Source organism: Herpailurus yagouaroundi, unplaced genomic scaffold, assembly GCF_014898765.1.
Source record: "Herpailurus yagouaroundi ecotype Mexico unplaced genomic scaffold, PumYag 28, whole genome shotgun sequence".
In the NCBI taxonomy this organism is placed as follows: domain Eukaryota; kingdom Metazoa; phylum Chordata; class Mammalia; order Carnivora; family Felidae; genus Herpailurus; species Herpailurus yagouaroundi.
The window spans coordinates 34,466,955-34,488,049 of NW_024412376.1; the positions used below are offsets into that span (position 1 = coordinate 34,466,955).

General features: G+C 38.7%; 1 protein-coding gene across 4 annotated transcripts in view; it reads left to right on the plus strand.

Moving 5' to 3' along the window:
• The first annotated feature begins 1,739 nt into the window (after positions 1 to 1,739).
• MAP9 (microtubule associated protein 9) overlaps positions 1,740 to 21,095 on the plus strand; it is a 38,511-nt gene continuing 19,155 nt past the window's right edge. For 2 of the 4 annotated variants that reach the window (XM_040471720.1, XM_040471734.1), the window contains exons 1-6: positions 1,740 to 1,873; positions 2,733 to 2,888; positions 3,637 to 3,721; positions 4,861 to 5,181; positions 11,324 to 11,553; positions 19,727 to 19,820. In XM_040471720.1, the coding sequence (XP_040327654.1) occupies positions 2,814 to 2,888; positions 3,637 to 3,721; positions 4,861 to 5,181; positions 11,324 to 11,553; positions 19,727 to 19,820 (805 nt within the window). In that variant the 5' untranslated portion in view covers positions 1,740 to 1,873; positions 2,733 to 2,813. Of the gene's footprint in view, positions 1,874 to 2,257; positions 2,371 to 2,732; positions 2,889 to 3,636; positions 3,722 to 4,860; positions 5,182 to 11,323; positions 11,554 to 19,726; positions 19,821 to 21,095 lie in introns of those variants that run through there. The other 2 variants (XM_040471740.1, XM_040471723.1) reach the window with 2 other exon arrangements.

Consider the following 21,095-nt stretch of genomic DNA (forward strand, 5'->3'; position numbering starts at 1 on the left):
TCCATAACTTATATGAAATAGAAAGTTAACAGTAACTGGTAAGAATGGATAATATTTCTCTTATGCAAAGACACAAAAATGTTTGAAAACATCAAACTGAAAGAGAAATATTGATCAAACTGAGTTTTCCACACAAGTAGACTATGAACAGAGCACAATATTTTTAAAGTTGCATTGTAAATATTGTTAAAAGTATAGTTTTTAAACTAAATTTCCTAGTTCTTGTGATGTACATTTAGCTTTCAATACATTAATTTATTAAATACATATCTGGGGGCACCTGGGTGGTTCTGTCGGTTCAGCACCTGACTCTTGATTTCGGCTCAAGTCATGGTCCCAAGGTCATGGGATCAACCCCTGCCCACCCCTGTCATGCTCTGTACTGAGTGTAGAGCCTGCTTGGGATTTTCTCTCTCTTTCTCTGTCTGCTCTTCTCCCCCATTCTATCTAAAATGAATAAATAAATAAATAAATAAATAAATAAATAAATAAATAAAATCTCAATGTGGTTTATTTGTAAATAATTGTTGCATAAGTTAAAAATTAATAAACCTTAGAGATATGGGGAAAATACCAGGAACAAGTTTAATTCTAGTCAGGGAATTCATTTGGACAATTTAGCAAGGACTAAGTCTTTTTTAAGTTAAAAATAGTAGAGGGGCGCCTAGGTCGCTCAGTCACTTAAGTGGCTGACTTTGGCTCGGGTCATGATCTCAATGAAAGAGTTGGAGCCCCAAGTCAGGCTCTTTGCTGCTGCTTCAGATTCTGTGTCTCCCTCACTCTCTGTCCCTACCCCCACTCACATTCTGTCTCTCTCAAAAATAAATAAACACTAAAAATTTTTAAAAAAATAAAAAAATAGTAGAAATCATGTTATTTTGAAGTCTTTAAAGAATTGCTTCTGTCTTTCGTTTGTTTAAGGATTTGCTGTACTAAATGATGTCTATATTGGTTACTTCAGCAGAATGTGGTCCCCCAGTCTATGAGACTATTTTGTTCATTGCCTGGCTTGATTTTAACCAGATTATCCATCCACTTCGTATACAAAGGAGGGAGGGGGGGTACTTTCCATGAAAGAAACACTTGGAATGGGTTTTCAGCTGTGTGGACAAGGGACTTTGTGACTGTTGCATAAAAAGTGTATCTAATATTGACTGAAGGCCATCTCAGGCCTCTTGCAGGTGTTCCACCTACATTATTTCATTCAATACTCACAGCAACCCTCTAAAGTGGCTTTTTTTTTTTTTCAGAAGAGGAAACGGGGGGGGGGGGGGCGGCAAAATTTGCATGACATCTCACGGGTATAGAGAAGGAGTGCCAGGATTCAACGGGGGCAGTTGGTCTCAGTCTGCAAATGTCTCTCTGTAGCTATTCTCTCCCATCTGTCAGTACACTACTCCGATTCGCAAAACTTCAAATCCTAACTCTGACAAAACGGTGACTGTGCTTTGACTTAAACAGGCGGAGGTAAGGGCTCTCAGTCCTCTAGCAAGCGCAAGGCTTGGTCCCGGGTGGGAGCCTGGGGGTCCTGTCTCCTAGGCAACTGCAGTAGCACTGTAGGCTTCAATGCACCCTTTCCCCAGGACCCAAAGGGGTGACGTCATTTCCTCCGTCTGGGCGGTTGCCCCAGCGACGCGTCAGGCGGAAGAGCGGTGTCGGGTACCCGAGAGACCTGGCGGTGAGGAAGTCACTTCCTCCCAGAGACGCTGTTTCCTAGCAACCTCCTCCCATCTCCGCTTTTAGTCCCTCCTCTTTGCTCAGACCTGTGACAGTCTCCTAGAGCCGGCAGGCCCAGGCTGTGGCGAGAGGCTCTTGCCCAAGGCCAGGCGCTCAGTCCCTAGGGTAGCGGGGAGCTCACCGCAGGATCGGCTGGGTGGGTACAGAACACGGGTCCCGGGGTCTCGGAGGAAGGGGACTGGGACAGCGTTCGGTGTGCACGGGCCGGTCGAGTGCTGGGACCTGGGCTGTCTGTCGGCGTGGTGCAGTGCGGAGCCGGCGGGGACCCGGGTGCCACCTGGCCTGGCAAGAGCGGTCCCCGGCCGCGCGCTGCAGTGGATGGCGGGGTGACGGAGGCCCGAACCTCCACTCCTAGCACGAGAAAGGTTCACGGGCCCACTTGTGCAGTGATTTTAATGCTGCCTATCACGGAGGCTTCGTTTTGTTTTTAGCTCGCCCTACTAGCACTTTTATGGGAAGGAAGAGCGACTGGAAAAAAATATCGCTATTGCAGTTTAGCATTATGATCTTTGTCTTTCACTAGAACTGTACGCAAGGTTTTTTTGTTTTTGTTTTGTTTTGTTTTGCTTTTTTGGTAGCGCTCTTGGGTGTATCTTTTATGCTGCCAGTCTCCTTGGTAGTTTTCTAAATAAGGTATGGCTCTTTCTTGGACAATGTACTTTGGGGATGGAAGGGAGGTGAATAAGATGCTGTATTTTAATTGGCAACATTTTATCATATTAACCTGTTGCAGTCATTTATTTGATCATCCTTAAGATAATTGCAAAACAATTTTAGGATAACTTCAATTTGACTTTTCTTTGATAACAGACTGGTGAGAATTTTATATTTCTTTAGAAGAACTCTACATATTTAAGTGATTATTAGCTTAATATTCATATGAGATGCTTTTCTCAATTGTTTTTTGTTGGCTCTTTTTTTCTCTTTGCACTAAAGGGTAGTAATAGAAATTCTCAAATGTGCAAAAAAGTCTGATTTCTTTTTGTACATTTCAGGCACCATCAGAATTTGAATTATTTCCCTTGCCTATTAGCCATTTTATAAAGATTTAAAAAAGAAAAAAAGAAAGAAACACTATGTCTGATGAAGTTTTTAGCACAACTTTGGCTTATACAAAGAGTCCAAAAGTCACGAAAAGGACTACTTTCCAGGTAAAGTATTTCAAAACATTTTTATTTTGAGTGACTTGACAAGGTTAACTCTGTATTTGTAACGATGGACTCAAAATGATTCTAGGAATGACCCTGTAAAATGCAGGAGTAAATCCTACCTTCCTTTGGAGATTTTGCATTTCCTTTGGAGATCATATGTGGGCTCCAGTGTTACCAACTCTTCTGTGTGGCTTTCAGACTAGTACACTAGCTTTTGAAATTTTAAATCAGCTTTTAAAAGTTAAGTTATATAGCAACTTTAAATTTGCATCTAAGTTTTTTTTTCTGTTGTGACATAATACCATTTCAGTTCTCTCTGTCTAGTCACTGCTGTTTTGAACTCAGCTTCTAAGTTTGCCGTATGGATTACATGTATTACCACAATATGCTAAAACAAAAGATCACAAAAAGGACCAGTTTCTTCCAAAATGCCAGTGTGTAATAAATCCTGTATAAATTGAGTCCTGCCTTGTTTATTATTCTCCCACCCTGATTACAGCCTGTAATTCATTTATTTGATATTGCCTGTTTCCTCCAATTTAACTGTAAGCTTCATGAGGAGAGGGATCTTGTCGGTGGTGTTACAATGGAGTCTGAGGGTTTGGGTGCATGGCATAAGGATTATGTGTTATATGAATGAAACCTGGGTTTGAAAGCAGTTAATCAAGCATTATTTGTTTAAAGAACTAATTCTAAATATGAGACCTCTCTGTTTGGGTGGAAATTAATCTTAATTGTCTCATTTCAGGATGAGCTAATAAAAGCAATTACAGCCCGCTCAGCCAGGCAAAGAAGTTCTGAATACTCTGATGACTTTGACAGTGATGAGATTGGTATGTGTGAATATGGAAAAGTAAACCACTTGTCCTTTTTTTGCTTCTTTAGGTGCATTTAGCCCATCCCTACAAAAACAACCACTTACGTTAAAATAATACCTACAAATACACTGGTTTTAAATTTCCAACTTTTTAATGAGTAAAAAGCCATTCACAACTTTTAAGAAGTTGTATGATTGTCTTTGTTTATTTCTGAGCGTGTATACTGAAAATGTAAATTAATTGATAGGTTTGCAGTGAAAGGATGTCTGTCAGTTGTAAACCATGTTGGACACAAGTGTCGACCCTATGAGACCCTTCAGCGAATTGAAAACTAGGGCCTGTGGAGCTAAACTTTGGTGCACATCAGAATCACTTTTGTAATGGTTTTTATAAGTCAGATTTTTTGGCTATAATAGGGGCTCCGTTTTAAAAGCCTAACATATCGGCACTGGTATTTTAATTTGGTTCTTTGATCATATAAAAATATTAGCATTTTAGGCTTCAAGTGTAAAGACACATAATTCCAACCTCGCAAGTCAGTGTATTATACTTTAATATTCAGTGAATAGCTCTTGATATTGTCTTTAAAAATAATCAGAACAATAGTTAAATCATTGCTATATAGTTAAGTTAGCATTCTTTATCAACCTTCTCATAGTAAAAGCTAATACTCTGGTATGCATGAAATTGTAGTTCTGAAATTTTTATGGAAAAGAAATATATAATTAGCAAATAACCAGTAAAATTCTTCCACTTATCGATGTTCTCGATTTTATATAATGAAGTCATTTGCAGATAAAAGCTTTACAGTCCAAAACCCAGCCTAAATATCCCATGTCATTGTTATTTTGCGGGACCTTTGGATGATGCTCAGAGCAAGTGTAGGGCTTGGCACACTCTTCATACTCAGTAAGTATGTTTTGAATAAATTAATGAAATTGAAATTTTTATTTCATAAATACCGACAAAAACTCCCTAAGTTAGCTGTGTCTTAGAACTGCAGACCTGTTGGTAAAACAGACTTGCATCCATTCTAGTTGTAAGTTCATGTTACAACCTTAAAGATCAGTTTTTAAGGTTGTCTTTTTGATTAATGTAAACTTCACAACTTTAAAGAAGACTGTGGAAAACATTTTTTCTCTCCCATTTTTCAGTTTCCTTAGGTGATTTTTCTGATACCTCAGTAGATGAAAATTCAGATAAGAAAAAAATGAATGATTTCCATTTATCAGATGATGAAGAAAAGAATTCCCCAAAACTATCTTTTTTGAAAACCAAGAAATCAAACATTGACATGACAAAAGATGAGCCAGCTTTCTCTGTCAAAAATGATGAGGACATGGCACCTGATGGTTGTGGAGACGTGGTTGGAGCTCCCTTATCTGAATCTCAAAGTGAAGACCAGGAAATCGAAAAAGACAAAATTAAAATTAAACCTAAACCCAGGAGTCTCCCAGTCAAAAGCACATCTTCAGGTAATTTGTTAGGTTGGTGTAATCACAGTTCTTATAAATTTATTTTCAGATAATCACAAAATATCTTTATATGGTAGCTAGTAAATATTTAAGAAATAGACTTACCTTTGTAATTTCAATTTTTTTTTAACTTTCATTCAGTCTTGAGAGACAGAGAGACAGAGTATGAGCGGAGGAGGGACAGAGAGAGAGGGAGACACAGAATCCAAAGCAGGCTCCAGGCTCTGAGCTGTCAGCGCGGAGCCCAACGCAGGCCTGGAACTCACGAACGGTGGGATCATGACCTGAGCCGAAGTCAGTTGCATAACTGGCTGAGCCACCTAGGCTCACCTGTAATTTTAGACTTATCAATCAAAGTAATGGATTTATAAAACATATAGTTCTGGCATCCAGTTGTATGTCAGTCTTGCATCTATGCTGGTGCCTTTTAGAAGGTCAGACAGGGTACCTTGTCATTCACAACTGTGGCTCCCAAAGCTTCTCGAGCCTTGCGAGGCCTTTGGGCTTCAGTTTTGTTTTCAGGGGTGGACTGCAATGCAGTCCTTTCTAATCCATTTTACACTCCAGAAATTAGTGTTCCAGCGGCATCAGAACTAATCCTTCGAACAATCACTTCCATGCCATCATTTGCCAGAAGATTTTCTGACATTTGAGTATTTGAAGGGAGAGGGTTTTGTTGTCGGTGTTGTTATTGAAGCCTCCAATTTTCCTTCAGAAAAGAGAATCTCTATTTAGTTTCTCTGTTCCCTGGGAAAATCCACTGAAACTCAGTTTCCTGAAGGGAAGTTCCTGGTGCGATTGGGAATATAGTAGTTTCTCCACAATTCTCCTGAGCTCTAGGCACAGTGAAGTGAAGATGATGTGAAGCCAAGAGCCAGACTCTCTGAGGCCCCCTGAGCCACCACACAAAAATATGGGCATAGAAGATTAAGGCTTTGGTGTCTGTTATTTAGCCCTTTTTTCCTGTTTTATAGAAAAAATATTCGTTGATACTTACCTTCATAAAAGTCTATTTCCTTTGTATCATTAAATACTGTACTGGTAAATACTTCCTACTTCACCTGTTAGGTATCACTGGTAACATCAGGCAGAACTTTATTTCAGACATATCCCATTAACCTTCAAATAAGAAGATATGAACAGAGCAGGAAAAAAGCCACCGTGTGTTAATTACAGGTGACCTTGGCAAATAGGGTAAGCCTTATTGTCTTTATGAGGAGGAGGATGAAACCTGTTCTTCTTGTTCTACAGAATCATTTTGAGACTCTATGGAAGTGTGCCTGAGAAACTATGTAAGTCTACAAAAATATAAGCACAAGGCCTAATGAAACAGAATTAAAGTGCTGAAATGTACCTTCCCAGTGTACTGAATAGCATCAAAAATGAAGGGAAAGGGAACATAAGGGAACTTGGCAACTATCCAGTAGTTCACCATTTCCCAAAACACAGCCTACAGTTTGTTCATTTGTATCATTGGAAAAACACAGAAATATGGAAGTTTTAAAGTAATTTCTTTATGAGAGAACTTGTTGGAGCCATTCAGAAAGAAATATGCATGAGAGATCTTTAAGAAGGATAGAGTAGACAGTGTTTCCTAGTCCTAGTGAATTTGGAAGTCTATTTTTATGGATTATATTTATCCTATTTGACTTGATTCTGCAAAGCTTTTCATTAGGTAAATAAGAAAGTATAAACACACAGAAGCTAAAACTTGGTCTGATGTAGATAGAAGCATATAATTAGAACTTTATGGTAGATAATCATCAATAATCCACCTATTTAATACCTTTTTTAAAAACCTGTGACAAGCTAAAATGAATAAAGAAATACTTTTCTTAAACCACAAGATGGCACCAGGATTCTAAACACTATACACAAATGTGCAATACCTTATTTTTAAAGTCATTAGCCATTTGCAATTCACTATATGTAATGTAAAACTAGTTACCAAAAACCGGTAATCATTTACATTTCATTATAAAAGAAAGCATTTTGAAAACGTATAGAAGTATTTTTTTCTGTCTGAATTGACAATACTTCTAGAAGTGGAATTGTGGTATAAAGTATATTAAAGTCATTATTCCTAGCCTCTTCAGATTGAAGAAAAAAATTGAGGCTAGTGGTCAGTGCCTGGCATATACAATTCAGTGAGTATTTTAACGTATAAATGAATAAATGAATGACTCATTCCTGAAAGAAAGAATGTGGTTCACGGGTTAAGCTTTATCCCTCTCTAAATTTTTAGACTCTTTTTCTTACAAATTTGGAACTTAATATTTAAAAAAATTTTTTTTAACATTTCATTTTGAGAAACAGAAAGAGACAAGAGTGTGAGTGGGGGAGGGACAGAGAGAGAGAGGGAGACACAGAATCCAGAGGAGGCTCCAGGCTCTGAGCTGTCAGCACAGAGCCCGATTCGGGGCTTGAACTCACGGACCACGAGATCATGACCTGAGCTGAAGTTGGACACTTAACCGACTGAGCCACCCAAGCACCCCTAGAGCTTAATATTTTTAATGTGGTGAGACATTGCTAAGTAGCAATTAATGCTTTATAAAAATATTAGAATCTGAAAGTTTCCTTTGCTCTTGGTTGGCTTTTGGAAAAAGTAGATTCTCATTTCTTCAAGCAAATGTCACATGGGCAGTGATTGTAGAAAGTAATTTTTACAGGGTATGTTGTTTTTATTTTAACATTAAAATGACTAAAGGCATGAACTTCAGAGTCAGGGTGCTCTTGTTTTAATCCCACAAGCTAGAGTTTATGATCATGGGTGTACAACCTCTTTGTTCCTCATTTATTTGTCTGTGAATTGGGCAGAATAGTTGAACGTGTGCTACAGGTTTGAGACAATTAAGTGGGTTTATATATTTGAAGTGTTTAGAACAATCTGGTGGAAATTCAGCACTTTTCTAAGTGCTTTTATTATTTATTTTATTATTTAGCATTTGCTCTTAAGCAGATCAATTTATTTCTCCACACATATTTATTGTGAATATAGTTTTCTTTCCATAATGTTACAAGTGCTGTGATGATAACTGAGAATACGACATTATAAAGACCTAATACCAATCCTCCAAGACTGTCATAGTCCATTTGGACCACTGTATCAAGGCACCATAGACTGGATGGGTTTTAAATGACAGAAACCTATTTCTCACAGTTCTGGAAGCTAGCAGTCTGAGATCACAGTACCAGCATGGTCAGATGAGACAGAACCCTCTTCTGGGTCTCAGACTTCTGATCGTATCTCTGTGTGGTAGAAGGGGTGAGGGAGCTCTCTGGAGCCTCTTTTATAAGGGCACTAATCCCATTCATGAAAGTTCCACTCTCATGGTCTGATCACCTCCCAAAGGCCCCACCTCCTAATGCCATCAACTCTGTGGTTAGGATTTCAACCTAAGAATTTGAGGGGAGGGTGGAGACACAAACATTTAAGCCATAGCAAAGACTTTACAATTCAATGGCAAAGTATATAAAAGGTACCTAAGGAAAGTAGGCACCTAAGTTTACTTGAGGGCATCAGGGAAGTCTTCCTGGAAATGGCAATAATAGTAATAACTGACAAATAATAGTACCCATAGTCAGAAGTCTTGGTTGCAAATGACTCAGTTCAGACTTCAGTGGAAAGAGGAATTTATCACTTAATTGAGCATGAATGTCAGAAGACCTCTCTTTAGGTGTGATTAAGTTTAGAGAGAGTCCTTTTATGTCATCTGGATTCTCTCCACTTCTGTCTTTCCTCCCTGACTCTGAGACCTTCTCACTCTCTCCTCTCACCCCTGTCACTGGCCCAGTTACTCCATCCCTTGGTCCAGTTGTTTTTTGTCTGTCTGTCTGTCTGTTTGTTTGTTTGTTTGTTTTTTAATCATTTGGTCTCTGTCTCAGCCATCCCTTCACTTGGCAGGAAAGAATGCCACTAGCAGTCTCCAAATTGTATCCTCATAGACGCATGTGATCTTAAAGGTATATTCTTCAACTCTAAATAGAAAAGTACTGACCTCCTGACCGCCTGCTGTGGATGGGGGAGATGAAGTTTCTGTGATATGCTGGGAGGGTGGGGTGCATTGCGGACCCCCCCCCTCACTGAGGTACAGAGGAGGTATTTGTTAATCCACTAGAATCACAAGGATGGAGAAGAGGAGAGACTACCCCAAAGAAAACAGGAGTGATGGACACACCAAAACCAAAACCAAAAAACAAACAAAGAAAGAAAAAGGAAGGGAATAGTTTACCAGAGTTATCAATGTTCATTGAGTACCATACACTTTATATGTATTTTCTTACTCAGGTCCCACAGGTGCCTTAGGAATTCTTAACTCATGTTACCGACGGGAAAACTGAGGTATGTGGAGGTTATATGATTGTGTAAGAGTATGGTGCCAATGACTGTCAGAGCCAAGGTTCAAACATGAAATATCTTAAATAGACAAACTCATCCAGAGAGCAGGTAGAAGGGTAGTGGCCACGGCCTTTGGGGAGAGGAAAAGGGCATTTGCTATTCAACAGGTGTAAAGTTTCCCTCAGGCAAGATGAAACGTTCTAGAGGGCTGCTGTACGACACGGATCCTTTAGTTGACAATACTGTATTATGCACTTAAAATTTGCTAAGAGGGTAAGATCCCTTGTTAAGTGTTCTTATCACAGTAAAAAAAAAAAAAAAACTGACTCAGCCCCTTCTTTCAGGCATTATACAATATTCCGCTTACACTGAGGCTCGAATGGCATGCAAGCATTTGTCAGGAGAAGAAGCAGCAGGCGGACATTCTAGGCAGAGGGATCAGCTTGGGTAAAGGTATGGTAGCAGGAGGGTCTGTGGCGCAGCCCCAAGAGAGCAGTGAGCCGAGTATTTCAGGAACACAGACTACACAGTGGGTGTACCAGGAGACAAGGCAGCGCTGGTAGCCAGGCAGAAGACCATGAGACCTTTTATACCGTTCAGAGGCAATTAAGCTTTTATTCGGTAGGATTGGATGCTGGGGAGCCATTGGGGAATTTTGTGGGGAAGAGTGATGTGATCTGATTTGCATTTTGTAAATATCTCTGAGGAGAGAGCAAATGAGTTGCTGATGGCGGGGATGTGGAAAGTGGGGTAAAAGAGAGATTTAGCAAGAAGACTCAACAGGGGGTCCTGATGCTTCGGACATAAGGGGAACATGAGGAGGAATCCAGGATGGCTTGAACATTTGGCCCGAGTTGAGAACATAGCTAAAATTGGCAATAAAACATTTATAGTGGTGCCAGCTTGGTATGGTGACGGAATCTTCTAGCAGCATTCATAAGCCCATTTATAGCTAACGAGGAGGAAGGTGTTGATTACTTCAGTTTTGAAGTTTGTCAGAAGAAAGCACTGGTAGAACAATGGAGAAACGAATATGTATAACAGGTAACATTTAAGCAAGAAGTTTACGTAAAACGCTTTCTTACCTTTGAGGGCTGGAAGTATAGCAGCATTACATTGTCGTTTTAAACTTGGAAGTAAGGGAAATAGTAACTCAGACGCTTTAACAACTGTGGAGAGGTTTTATGGACTCAAAAGAACACAGTTCACAAATGTAGTTCTTCGTTCCTCTCTGCAATGAGAGTAGCGCTCCTGTCCCCGGTACCCACATCATCTTCATGCTTGTGACGCAACTTACCTTGCTCTTACAATTTCTTTTGTTTAGAATCATCTCCCCTCCAAATGTGTAAATCCTTGGACAGGGTCATTGTCGCTGTCTTGATTATGAAGTCCAGCAATGTACTGTGTTCAGGGCCTGACAGCAGACATTCACTCAAGGTTTATGCATGAACCCCCATAGAGGCAGAAACTGGGGCACCGTTGGTGTTTTGGTTTTTAGTTGTTATTTTTTTGACTATGAGAGTTCATAAACTTGAAGAGTCAACTTCTCACAAAAGTAAACTAGTTACTTCCAGGATGGTAGCTACTTTGAAAAGAAAAAAAAAAATCGACCTTGAACTATGGCTCATTTGTGCTTCCTGGAGCTCTGTGTAGAGAAGGGTTGTGGGCTTCTGGACTGTCCAGGGAAGAGAGCTAAGGTGCATGGACACAGGAGGGAAGTATGGCAGCACCTTAGGGTGTAATTGAAGTCATGGTCATTTTTTTGGTATGCTCACCTTAAAACACTTTATTTTTTGGCAGAAAACAACAGCAGCCTTGAAGCAGACAACCACTTCAGGCCTTCACCTCGGCCACGGAGCATGTTGAAAACACACAGCCACAAGGAGGAGAAAGATGGGCCAGGAGAAGATAAAACAACTGCTCTCCGTGAAGAATTAGAGCCACATTCTGCACCTTCCCCCCTCCCAGTGCTAAATGACGGACAACTAGAAGCTGAGAAAAAAGCATTCTCGGAAAACCTAGATCCTGAGGTTAGTGCTACTGTGCAACTGCTGAATTTGTTCTTGAACTCAGGACTTTGCATCTGATTACGAAGAAGAGAATTTGTGTGTGTGTGTGTGTGTGTGTGTGTGTGTGTGTGTGTGTGTGTTACATGTTCTTTTCAGCACTTGATAGAGAAATTACTTATTTTGATTTATTTTGACAAGGAAATAATTTAAAGATGTTTTTAATAATATACAGTATTCCATTGAATCTAAAGCTCCAACTGTAAGATATAACACAGATGTACATAACATTATTTTATGTACTGCGAAGAAAGAAGAAAACTCTGACAATGAATCTGTAATCCAGCAGTAATTATAAGATGCACCATCCAATTTCAGGGAAAGTAAATGTGAAAAAAAGAAGTTGCCCTTTTGAGTCTATGCAATAATGTCTGTCTTTAATTGTTCAGAATTTATAGTTTTAGGGGTGCCTGGGGTGGCTCAGTCGGTTAAGTGTCCAACTTCAACTCAGGTCATGCTCTCATGGTTTGTGGGCTCGAGCCCCATGTCGGGCTTATGCTGACAGCTCAGAGCCTGGAGCCTGCTTCAGATTCTGTCTCCCTCTGTCTCTGTTTCTCCCCTGCTTGCACTCTGTCTCTCTCTTGCAAAAATAAGTAAACAATTTTTTTTAATTTATAGTTTTAGTCACATATCTTTGAATTTTATAACTTATGGCTAAGAAGAGTATAGCCAGTGTCATTTTATTCATTTGGTTTTATTCACTCAACAAATGTGTGTGTGTGTGTGTGTGTGTGTGTGTGTGTGTGTGTGTGTATTTTTTAAATGTTTATTTGTTTATTTTGAGAGAGAGAGAATGTGGTGGAGAGGCAGAGGGAGAGAGAGAGTGAATCAGAAGCAGGCTGTGCACTGACAATGCCCCCAATGCAAAGCTTGATCTCACGAACTGTGAGAATAGTACCTGAGCCGAGATCAAGAGTCAGGCACTTAACCGACTGTGCGACCCAGGCACCCCTCAGCAAGTGTATATTGAATGATCATGGCAATGTCCCATATTTGGGGGGGATACGGTAAATGTGATCCTTCAGGATTTCATCAGAGAGTACACTAGGTATTGTTATTAGGGGAGAACACTTGGGCCCCTCTCTTCACCTTTCACTATGGTTAGTGAACTTACACGTAACAGTTCAGAAGGAGTAATTATGGGAAGAATGTTTGCTCTCCATAATCTGCTTTAGCAGATCAGGGAAAAGAACTAAATGATACCTGGTTGAGCTTCTTTCTTTTTCTCCTCACTCCTCTGTGGTGGTGTGCGTGTAAGGATCCGGTCCCTTCGAGGCGGCACAAAGGGAGCTGGAGCACCTCCTTCATGTTAGGACTAAACAGATGGATCCTTCCAATTCGGAGGGGAAGTGTGAGCACAATAAGCTACTGATTCAAATCTGGCTTTGTAGCTTAGCTTTACCAGTAAAGCCAACAATTTGATATAAATCTATCTGAGCTCAAGGTGCTATTTCCTAATTTGTTCTGAAATCAGGAGAAGAAAAGAGGGTGTAATCAAACTGGTATTTTTTTATATTTAGTAAAACTAATTGCCCACGTGGGTTTTGTGTCAGTTTACCGTAGCTACTGTAACAAATTGCCATGAATTGGATGACTTAAAACAACAGAAATTTACTGTCTCCATTCTGGAGGTCAGAAGTTCAAAATCAAGTTATGGGCAGGGCCGTGTTCCCTCCGGAGGCTCCAGGGAAGAATTCTTCCTCGTTTCTTCCAGCGTCTGTCGGTTGCCAGCAGTCTTTGGCGCTCCGTGGCTTAGAGCTGCCTCACTTCCATCCCTGCCGTCATCATCATGTGGCCTTCTCTTCTTCCCTGTGTCTCAGTGTTTCCCTCTCTTTTCTCTTAAAAGGACACCAGTCATTGTATTTAGGGCCCACCTAATCCACTATGTTCTCATCTTCACTAATTCCTTTTGCAGACACCTTGTTTTCAAGTAAGATCACATTCTGAGGTTCTGGATGAAATTTTGAGGGAACACTCTTCAAAGTGGTACTGACACCTAACTTTAGATGCTCCCTGCTAGCATTTCTGCATCCCTTGCTTAAAAAAAAAAAAAAAAAAAGAAGGTATTCCTAAAGTTTTTAAACTAACATCATATTATGACAAGATTTAATCAAATGAAATATCAACCCATAATCGCACCATTTAATAACAACTACATTCATCATTCTTATTCCCCTCTAGGCTACTTTCCTATACCTGTTTTAGCATACTTGTCATAACGTAATTTGTATCCTACTTTTTCTTTGTCTCTTAGCATTGGGTCATAAAGTATTTCCACATTGCTGGGTGATCTTGAGAAGACTACATTCACCTTACTGATTATAACATAGCCCATAACATAAAACTCTTATGTTATTTCTGGGTATGTTGGATACTTCTATTTTTAATAATCCGAATGTTCCTTATTTCTCATTATAAAGATCTTGTGGACTATGCTCTGAATCTTCTTTAAGCCCACCTCCTCAGGGATTTCTCATCTATTTTTTGTTCAGCTCTTCTCTCTTCTATGTCTATAACCTTTGGCTCTTTACTGGAAGTCAAAAACTGGAGGGGTCTGTGTCTATCCGCATTCTACTATGCTCAAGTCTCTTTAATTGTGTATACACTCTCGCTTGATACCACACCTCTTCCCCCCCAACCTTACCTTCCTGCAAATGTCTCAGCTAGATTTTGAAAGGTGACATTTACTTTCTTACCATCCTCACCTCCTACCTTTTGTGTGTGTGTGTGTGTGTGTGTGTGTGTGTGTGTGTGTGTGTGTGAGAGAGAGAGAGAGAGAGAGAGAGAGAGAGAGAAAGGTGGAGATGATACGTATGTATGTACATATGTCAAACTTAGCATTCCTGGGATAAGATCTGGTTGATCACAGTAGAATATTTCATTGTGGGATTTGATTTGTTAATATTTTGTTAAGATTTCCACATCCATACTTATAGAGGCTATCTGTGTATATTTTTTTCCTTATAATGTTATTATCAGGCTTGGGTATCCTATGAGTTGGGGAGTATCTCTTCCTCTTTTATTTTCTAAAAGTTTGGTACCATTTTTTTTTTCTTTAATTAAGAGAATTCACTAGTGAAATTGTCTGGGATTTTCTTTGTGGAGAGGTATTTGATAGTAAAGTGTATTTTTTTTTTATTTTTTTTTAACATTTATTTATTTTTGAGACAGAGAGAGACAGAGCATGAATGGGGCAGGGTCAGAGAGAGGGAGACACAGAATCTGAAACAGGCTTCAGGCTCTGAGCTGTCAGCACAGAGCCCGACGCGGGGCTTGAACTCACGGACCGTGAGATCATGACCTGAGCCGAAGTCGGACGCTTAACCGACTCAGTCACCCAGGCGCCCCTAAAGTGTATTTTTTGATAGATATTTTGGTATTCAGGTTTTCTATTTCATCAATTTGGTAATTTAAGTCTATTAAGAAATTTGTCCATTTCATCTGAGATGTTGAATCTATAAACATGAGGTTGTGATAATTCCTTTATTCTTTTGATGATAGTGAGATTATCATAACATTCCATCTTTTATTTCTAATATATAGATTATGTTTTCTGTCTTTCTTGTAATATCTTGATAAGCATCATCCAGTTTTATTAACTTTTCTAAGAACCAACTTTGGCTTTGTCAGTTTTCTCTGTTGTTTGTTTCCAATTTCACTGATTTTCACTCTTCATTTTTTTTTTCTTCCTTTTTTTTTCTTTTACTTTGTTTTGGTTTAATTTGCATACCCATAAGTTGGAAAATGTATTCATTGATTTTAAGCCTTTCATCCTTTCTATTAAAACCTTTGAATGCTATAAATTTCCCTCTCTGCACTGCTTTAGCAGCACCCAAATTTTAATACCTTTTATTTTCATTATCATTTCTTTTAAATATATTTTCTAATTTCCTTTGTGATTTCATTTTTGGCTGATTGGTTAATTTGTGGTGAGTGATTTTACTTTCAAATATCTGGATTTTTTTCTATACGTAATTTTGTATTGATTTGTAATTTAGTTTGTTATGATCAGAGACTATATCTTACATAATTTCACATTTTACAGATTTTTTTAGATTTTTTTTATGGATCAGCCTAAGTGTATCTTGTGAAAATTCCATTTGCATTTACAGAAGATGTAAGTGTTGCAGCTGTTGGATATACTGTTCTATAATTTGTTTGGTCAAGGTGGCTGGTGGTGTCACTGAGATCTTCTCTATCCTCACTGATTTTTTTGTCTGGCTGGTTTACCAAGTACCAACAGTGTTAAAATCTCCAGTTATGTTTGTGAATTTGTCTGTTCTTCCCTTTAGTTCTATCAGTATTTTATGACTCTATTAGGCACATACACATTTATCATTATTATGTCTTGACCCTATTTACATTATGAAATGTTTCTTCCTCTGGTAATTCTCCTTATCTTGCAGTTTGATTTGTCTAATATTTCAGCTTTCTTACTACTGGTGTTTGCATAGTTTATCTTGTATCATTCTCTGCAAACTATTTGTGACTTTTTCTTTTTTATATAATTTTTATAATAATTCTTTTATAATAACTGTTAGGTTATAAAAAACTGTCACTTTTTTTTTTTTTTAATCAAACCTGACAGTCTTCTTTTTAATTATTGTCCATTTGGGAGTGCTTAGTCCATTTACTTTTAATTTAGGACCAATCTGTTGCTGTGTGTTTTCTATTTATCTGTTTTGTTTTGTTTTTTAAGTTAGTGCTGTCATTGTCGTTCCTCTGTAACATTTTCCCTGACTTTTTTTTCTTTTTTTTCCTTGAGAGTTAATCACATAGGTTTTAGTTTCCAATTTTGATTCCTCTATTGCCTTTTTAACTGTACCTATTTGTGTTATATTTTTAGTAGTTGCTCTGTGGATTACAAGATGCAGATATAAATTCTCACAATCTACCTAGTGTCAGTACTGTACTATTTCATATTTAATATAGAAATCTTGTCATAGTGTAGTTCCATGTATTCCCTCATCCATCCTGTTATTGTTGTCATAAACACTGCATTTACATATCACATAATTCCCACAATACAGTGTTACAATTTTCCTTTAAAAAAACTTTTTTGTCTTTGACTTTTAAGGAATTAAAAGAAAAAAAAGAATAAATATTTACAGTTTTCTTAAATGTGTCTACCATTTCTAAGGATCTTTATTCCTTCCTATAGAGCCAGATTACTTTCTGGTATTATTTCCCTTCAATTTTAAGAACTTATTTTTATATTTCTTGTAATGCAGGTTTGCTAGTGATGGGTTCTCTCGATCCTACTTATCTAAAAAATATTTATTTCATCTTCATTTAAAAACAATTTTAATGTTTATGTATTTTTGAGAGAGAGAGAGCATGAGCAGGGGAGGGCAGAGAAAGAGGGAGCCACAGAATCCGAAACAGGCTCCAGGTTTAGCTGTCAGCACAGAGCCCAAAGTGGGGCTCAAACCCGGGAACTGTGGGTCAGCTTAGCTGAGTATATACATCTAGGCTGATGACAGTTCCTTTCTCATCAACCCCATTCCCCCAGCTCTTTATCAGTTTCCATTGTTCCTGGCCGGTATTATTTCCGGTGTGAAATCAGCAATAATTCATTTTGTTGTCTTCCCATGTATGTTTTCTTTTTTCCGGCAAAATGTTTTCAAGATTTTTTTCAAAAAAGTTTTTTATTACAATAGTTTGACTGCAAGGTAACTAGATGCGTGTTTTTTTTTTTTTTTAATTTTTATCCATTTATTTACTTTGAGAGAGAGAGAGAGAGACAGCACAAGTGAGGGAGGGGCAGAGAGAGAAAGGGAGAGAGAGAATTCCAAGTAGCCTCTGCACTGCCAGCACAGAGCCCGATGTGGTGCTCAATCCCACGAAACTGTGAGATCATGACTTGAGCTGAAACCAAGAGTCGGACGCTTAACCGACTGAGCCACCGAGGTGCCCGATGTGTGTTTTGTTTTTTAATATTTATTCTGTTTGGGTTTCACTGAGCTTTCAGGATCTATAAACTGATACTTTCTTTGAAAATGGAAAGTTTTTATGTATTTTTTTCCTGCCCTAGTTTTCTTTTCTTCTTTTTAGTATTGAAATCTTTGATATGTCTCATTCAGTCTCTAAAATTCTGTTCATGTTTCTTCAGTCTTTCTTCCCTTTGTTATTCAGATTGAACAATGTATTGGTCTGTCGTTGAGTACACTGCCCATTTTTGCCATCCCTGATCTGCTGTTGTCTACCCAGCAGATGTTTTATTTTAGTATTATAGTTTCCAACTCTATAGTGTCCATTGGTTTTTTTATTTATTTTTCATATATTTAATAAGATCCCCATCTAGTCAACTTCCATGCATGCATTTCCTCTAAGTGCTTGAAAATATTTTTAATACCTATTTAAAGTCCTCATTTGTTAATTGCAACATCTGGGTCATCTCTAGCTTGACTCCTAAGGACTGTTTTGCTTGTTCGTTTGTTTTTAATTTTTTTTTTTTTTTTTTTTTTTAAAGACAGAGAGAGACAGAGTGTGAGCAGGGGAGGGGCAGAGAGAGGGAGACACAGAATCTGAAGCAGGTTCCAGGCTCTGAGCTGTTAGCACTGAACCCCATGCGTGGCTCTAACTCATGAACCATGAGATCATGACCTGAGCTGAAGTCGGACACTTAACCGAATGAGATACCCAGGTGCCCCCCAAGGGCTGTTTTTATTATTTTTGTTTTTGTTTTCATAAATATGAGTCACCATTTTCCATTTCTTCACCTATCTAGAAACTTTTTGACTGAATACGGTATATTATGAACAATATGTTATAGAGATTCTAGAGTCTGTTATGTTCCTCTGAACATGTGTTTTAGTGTACAGATATTGTGGCTGGACTCAAATTGCCAAGTCTGGGGGCGCCTGGGTGGCTCAGTCGGTTAGGCGGCCGAGTTCGGCTCAGGTCATGATCTCGCGGTCCATGAGTTCGAGCCCCGCATCGGGCTCTGTGCTGACAGCTCAGAGCCTGGAGCCTGTTTCAGATTCTGTGTCTCCCTCTCTCTGACCCTCCCCCGTTCATGCTCTGTCTCTCTCTGTCTCAAAAATAAATAAACGTCAAATTGCCAAGTCTGTCTCCCTTGCCATGGATATCAACAGAAATCTCTGCTTAGTTCTTTTGGTTTCTAATTGCTCTGATTTTACAGGATCTTCCGATGTCGTCCCTGTGCCATGCATAGATGAACCAAGGGTTTGGGACGAATTTTATAAACAAATGTTGGGGTTCGTGCCACTGCAGCTCTTCCTCAAATTTACTGGCTGACTTTATAGTCCCAAACTCCGTGCCCTCTCCCTTTAAGCCAGCCTGGTGAGGCTGCAACCTTCTACCACTTGGGCCGCAAGGATGGGTGAATGAACTCAGGCAAAAATCTACTAACTTGCCAGTCTCCTCTGGCAGAGCTTTGTCTCTCAAAGTAGATTGCCGTGTGTCAGCCCTTCTGCCATTTTCTCAGATAGTTTCTGCTTCTTGCTTTTGGTAAATAATTGTCTTTGTTCCCATAAAATATCGTGGGAAAGAAAAATAGAATTTGTTACTTATGCAGTAAAGTCAAACTCTTACATTATGATGCCATCAACTTTAGGCTAGATTATGGTGCAGACATACAAATATTAATTATTTCACTTCAGATATAATTTTCAGAATTGTGAGGAAAACTCAAGTGTGTGGAGTCTATGCACTTTTTCTATCTAAATATTTGGTAGTTGTTGTCTACTTGGTTTTATAAATGGCTTTTATTTGGACATTTGACACCAAGGGTTTTTGTTCTACTCTCTTCATACCTTCTTAGAAATAAGAATTAGAGAAAAAGATATCAAATCTTTGTCTCAAATACTTATGAGATCTGATTTGAGAGCAAGAGTTTTGAAAATTGCTAAAAACAAATATCGAGATGCCCATGAAAGAGCTAGAAAAACTCTTTAGTGACCCCTGTTAATGATCAAGACATCAATGTTTGAAAGTAAAGCATATTAGCCTCCACAGGCTTAATGCTTTTGGTGTTTCATCTGCAAACTCCTCATAAGGCCGATTTCAGAGTTATGAAATAGTCTTAATAATGCTATTGTCCCACACAAATCTTAAGAAGTAAACTTACATAGTAAATACTCTTTTTCTTTTTTTTTTTTTTTTTTTTGAACAGGATCCATGGTTAACAAGTCTATCATCGTCATCTCTTAAAGAAAGTCTTGGAGATTCCTTATCACCAGGATCTGGGGAAAAAGCATCCATACAAGGTAGTTATATCAAATTGTTACATCGCATTTTATGTTTGAACTCCATATTGCTAAGAATCTTGTTTGCAAAAGACATACTTTTCAGAATGATACGTTTGTATTTGCCTTAGTTTTAACCCCCCGTGTGCTGTTTACTAACCATGTGATTTTAGATGCAGAACTAGACAAGGTTACGAGAGCAAAGTTACCTAATCTCTCTGGCCCTGTATACTGATCTTGCAAAGGGGGATCTAAGAGCAAGCTACCTCGTCTCTCATGGCTGTGAGAATTAAATGAGCTAATAATACCTGTAAAGCCCTTAGAACAGTGCCACGGTAAGCACGTAAGTAAGTGTGAGCTGTGACTTACTAATGCATTTCTTTCCTTAGTCCTGTGACATATAGCTTGATGGGAGCTAAAAGGCATAGCTATTTCTAGGACCAGGATGTGTGCATTTATTAAGTGCTTGCCATGTAGTATAATTTTTGTCATTTTACAGATGAGAAAAACTGAAGTGCAAAGATATTGGGAAACATACCAAAAGTCAGTGCTAAAACCATAATTTGAATCTTTGGCTCCAAAGTCCTTGTTCTTTTTACTGAATACATTAATTAGCAGTTCTAAAGAATTCATTAATGATACTTGGAGTCGTGAGTGCTCCCCAAATGAAAATGTATAACTATAATTGCAAAATTATTTAAAATCCGGCTGAGTTCAAAACCAGTTCCAAAAAATGGCTGTAATAATGAAAGCAGCAGAATTAAGACTTTGACAATAAAAATACAAAGTTGGCCAGTAGGTGGATCCTAGTAGAACTGAAAATTGGTGATCACGGACTTCTTTCTGTTGAACATTCCAAAGTGGGGCAGGCAGAATAATAGGAGAAGTTCTGTCATAATGAAACAGAATCTTGTCATGCCACTGCTTGAGGCTGTCCCTTAGAGCATGGAGATGAGTAATAGGCCAGCTCTTAGTGCCCTGTTGGTATCATAGACAACATTTCTGCATCTTGGCAGAAATAAAACTGTCTAGATGGGGGCACCTGGGTGGCGCAGTCAGTGAAGCTTCCGACTTCAGCTCAGGTCATGATCTCGCGGTTCATGAGTTCGAGCCCTGCATCGGGCTCTGTGCTGACAGCTCAGACAGAACCTGGAGCCTGCTTCGGATTCTGTGTCTCCTACTCTCTCTGCCCCTCCCCTGCTCACACTCTGTCTCTCTCTCAAAAATAAATAATAAACATTAAAATAAAATTAAAAAAAAAAAACAACCTGTCTAGAAAAAGGCTTTACTCTCTGT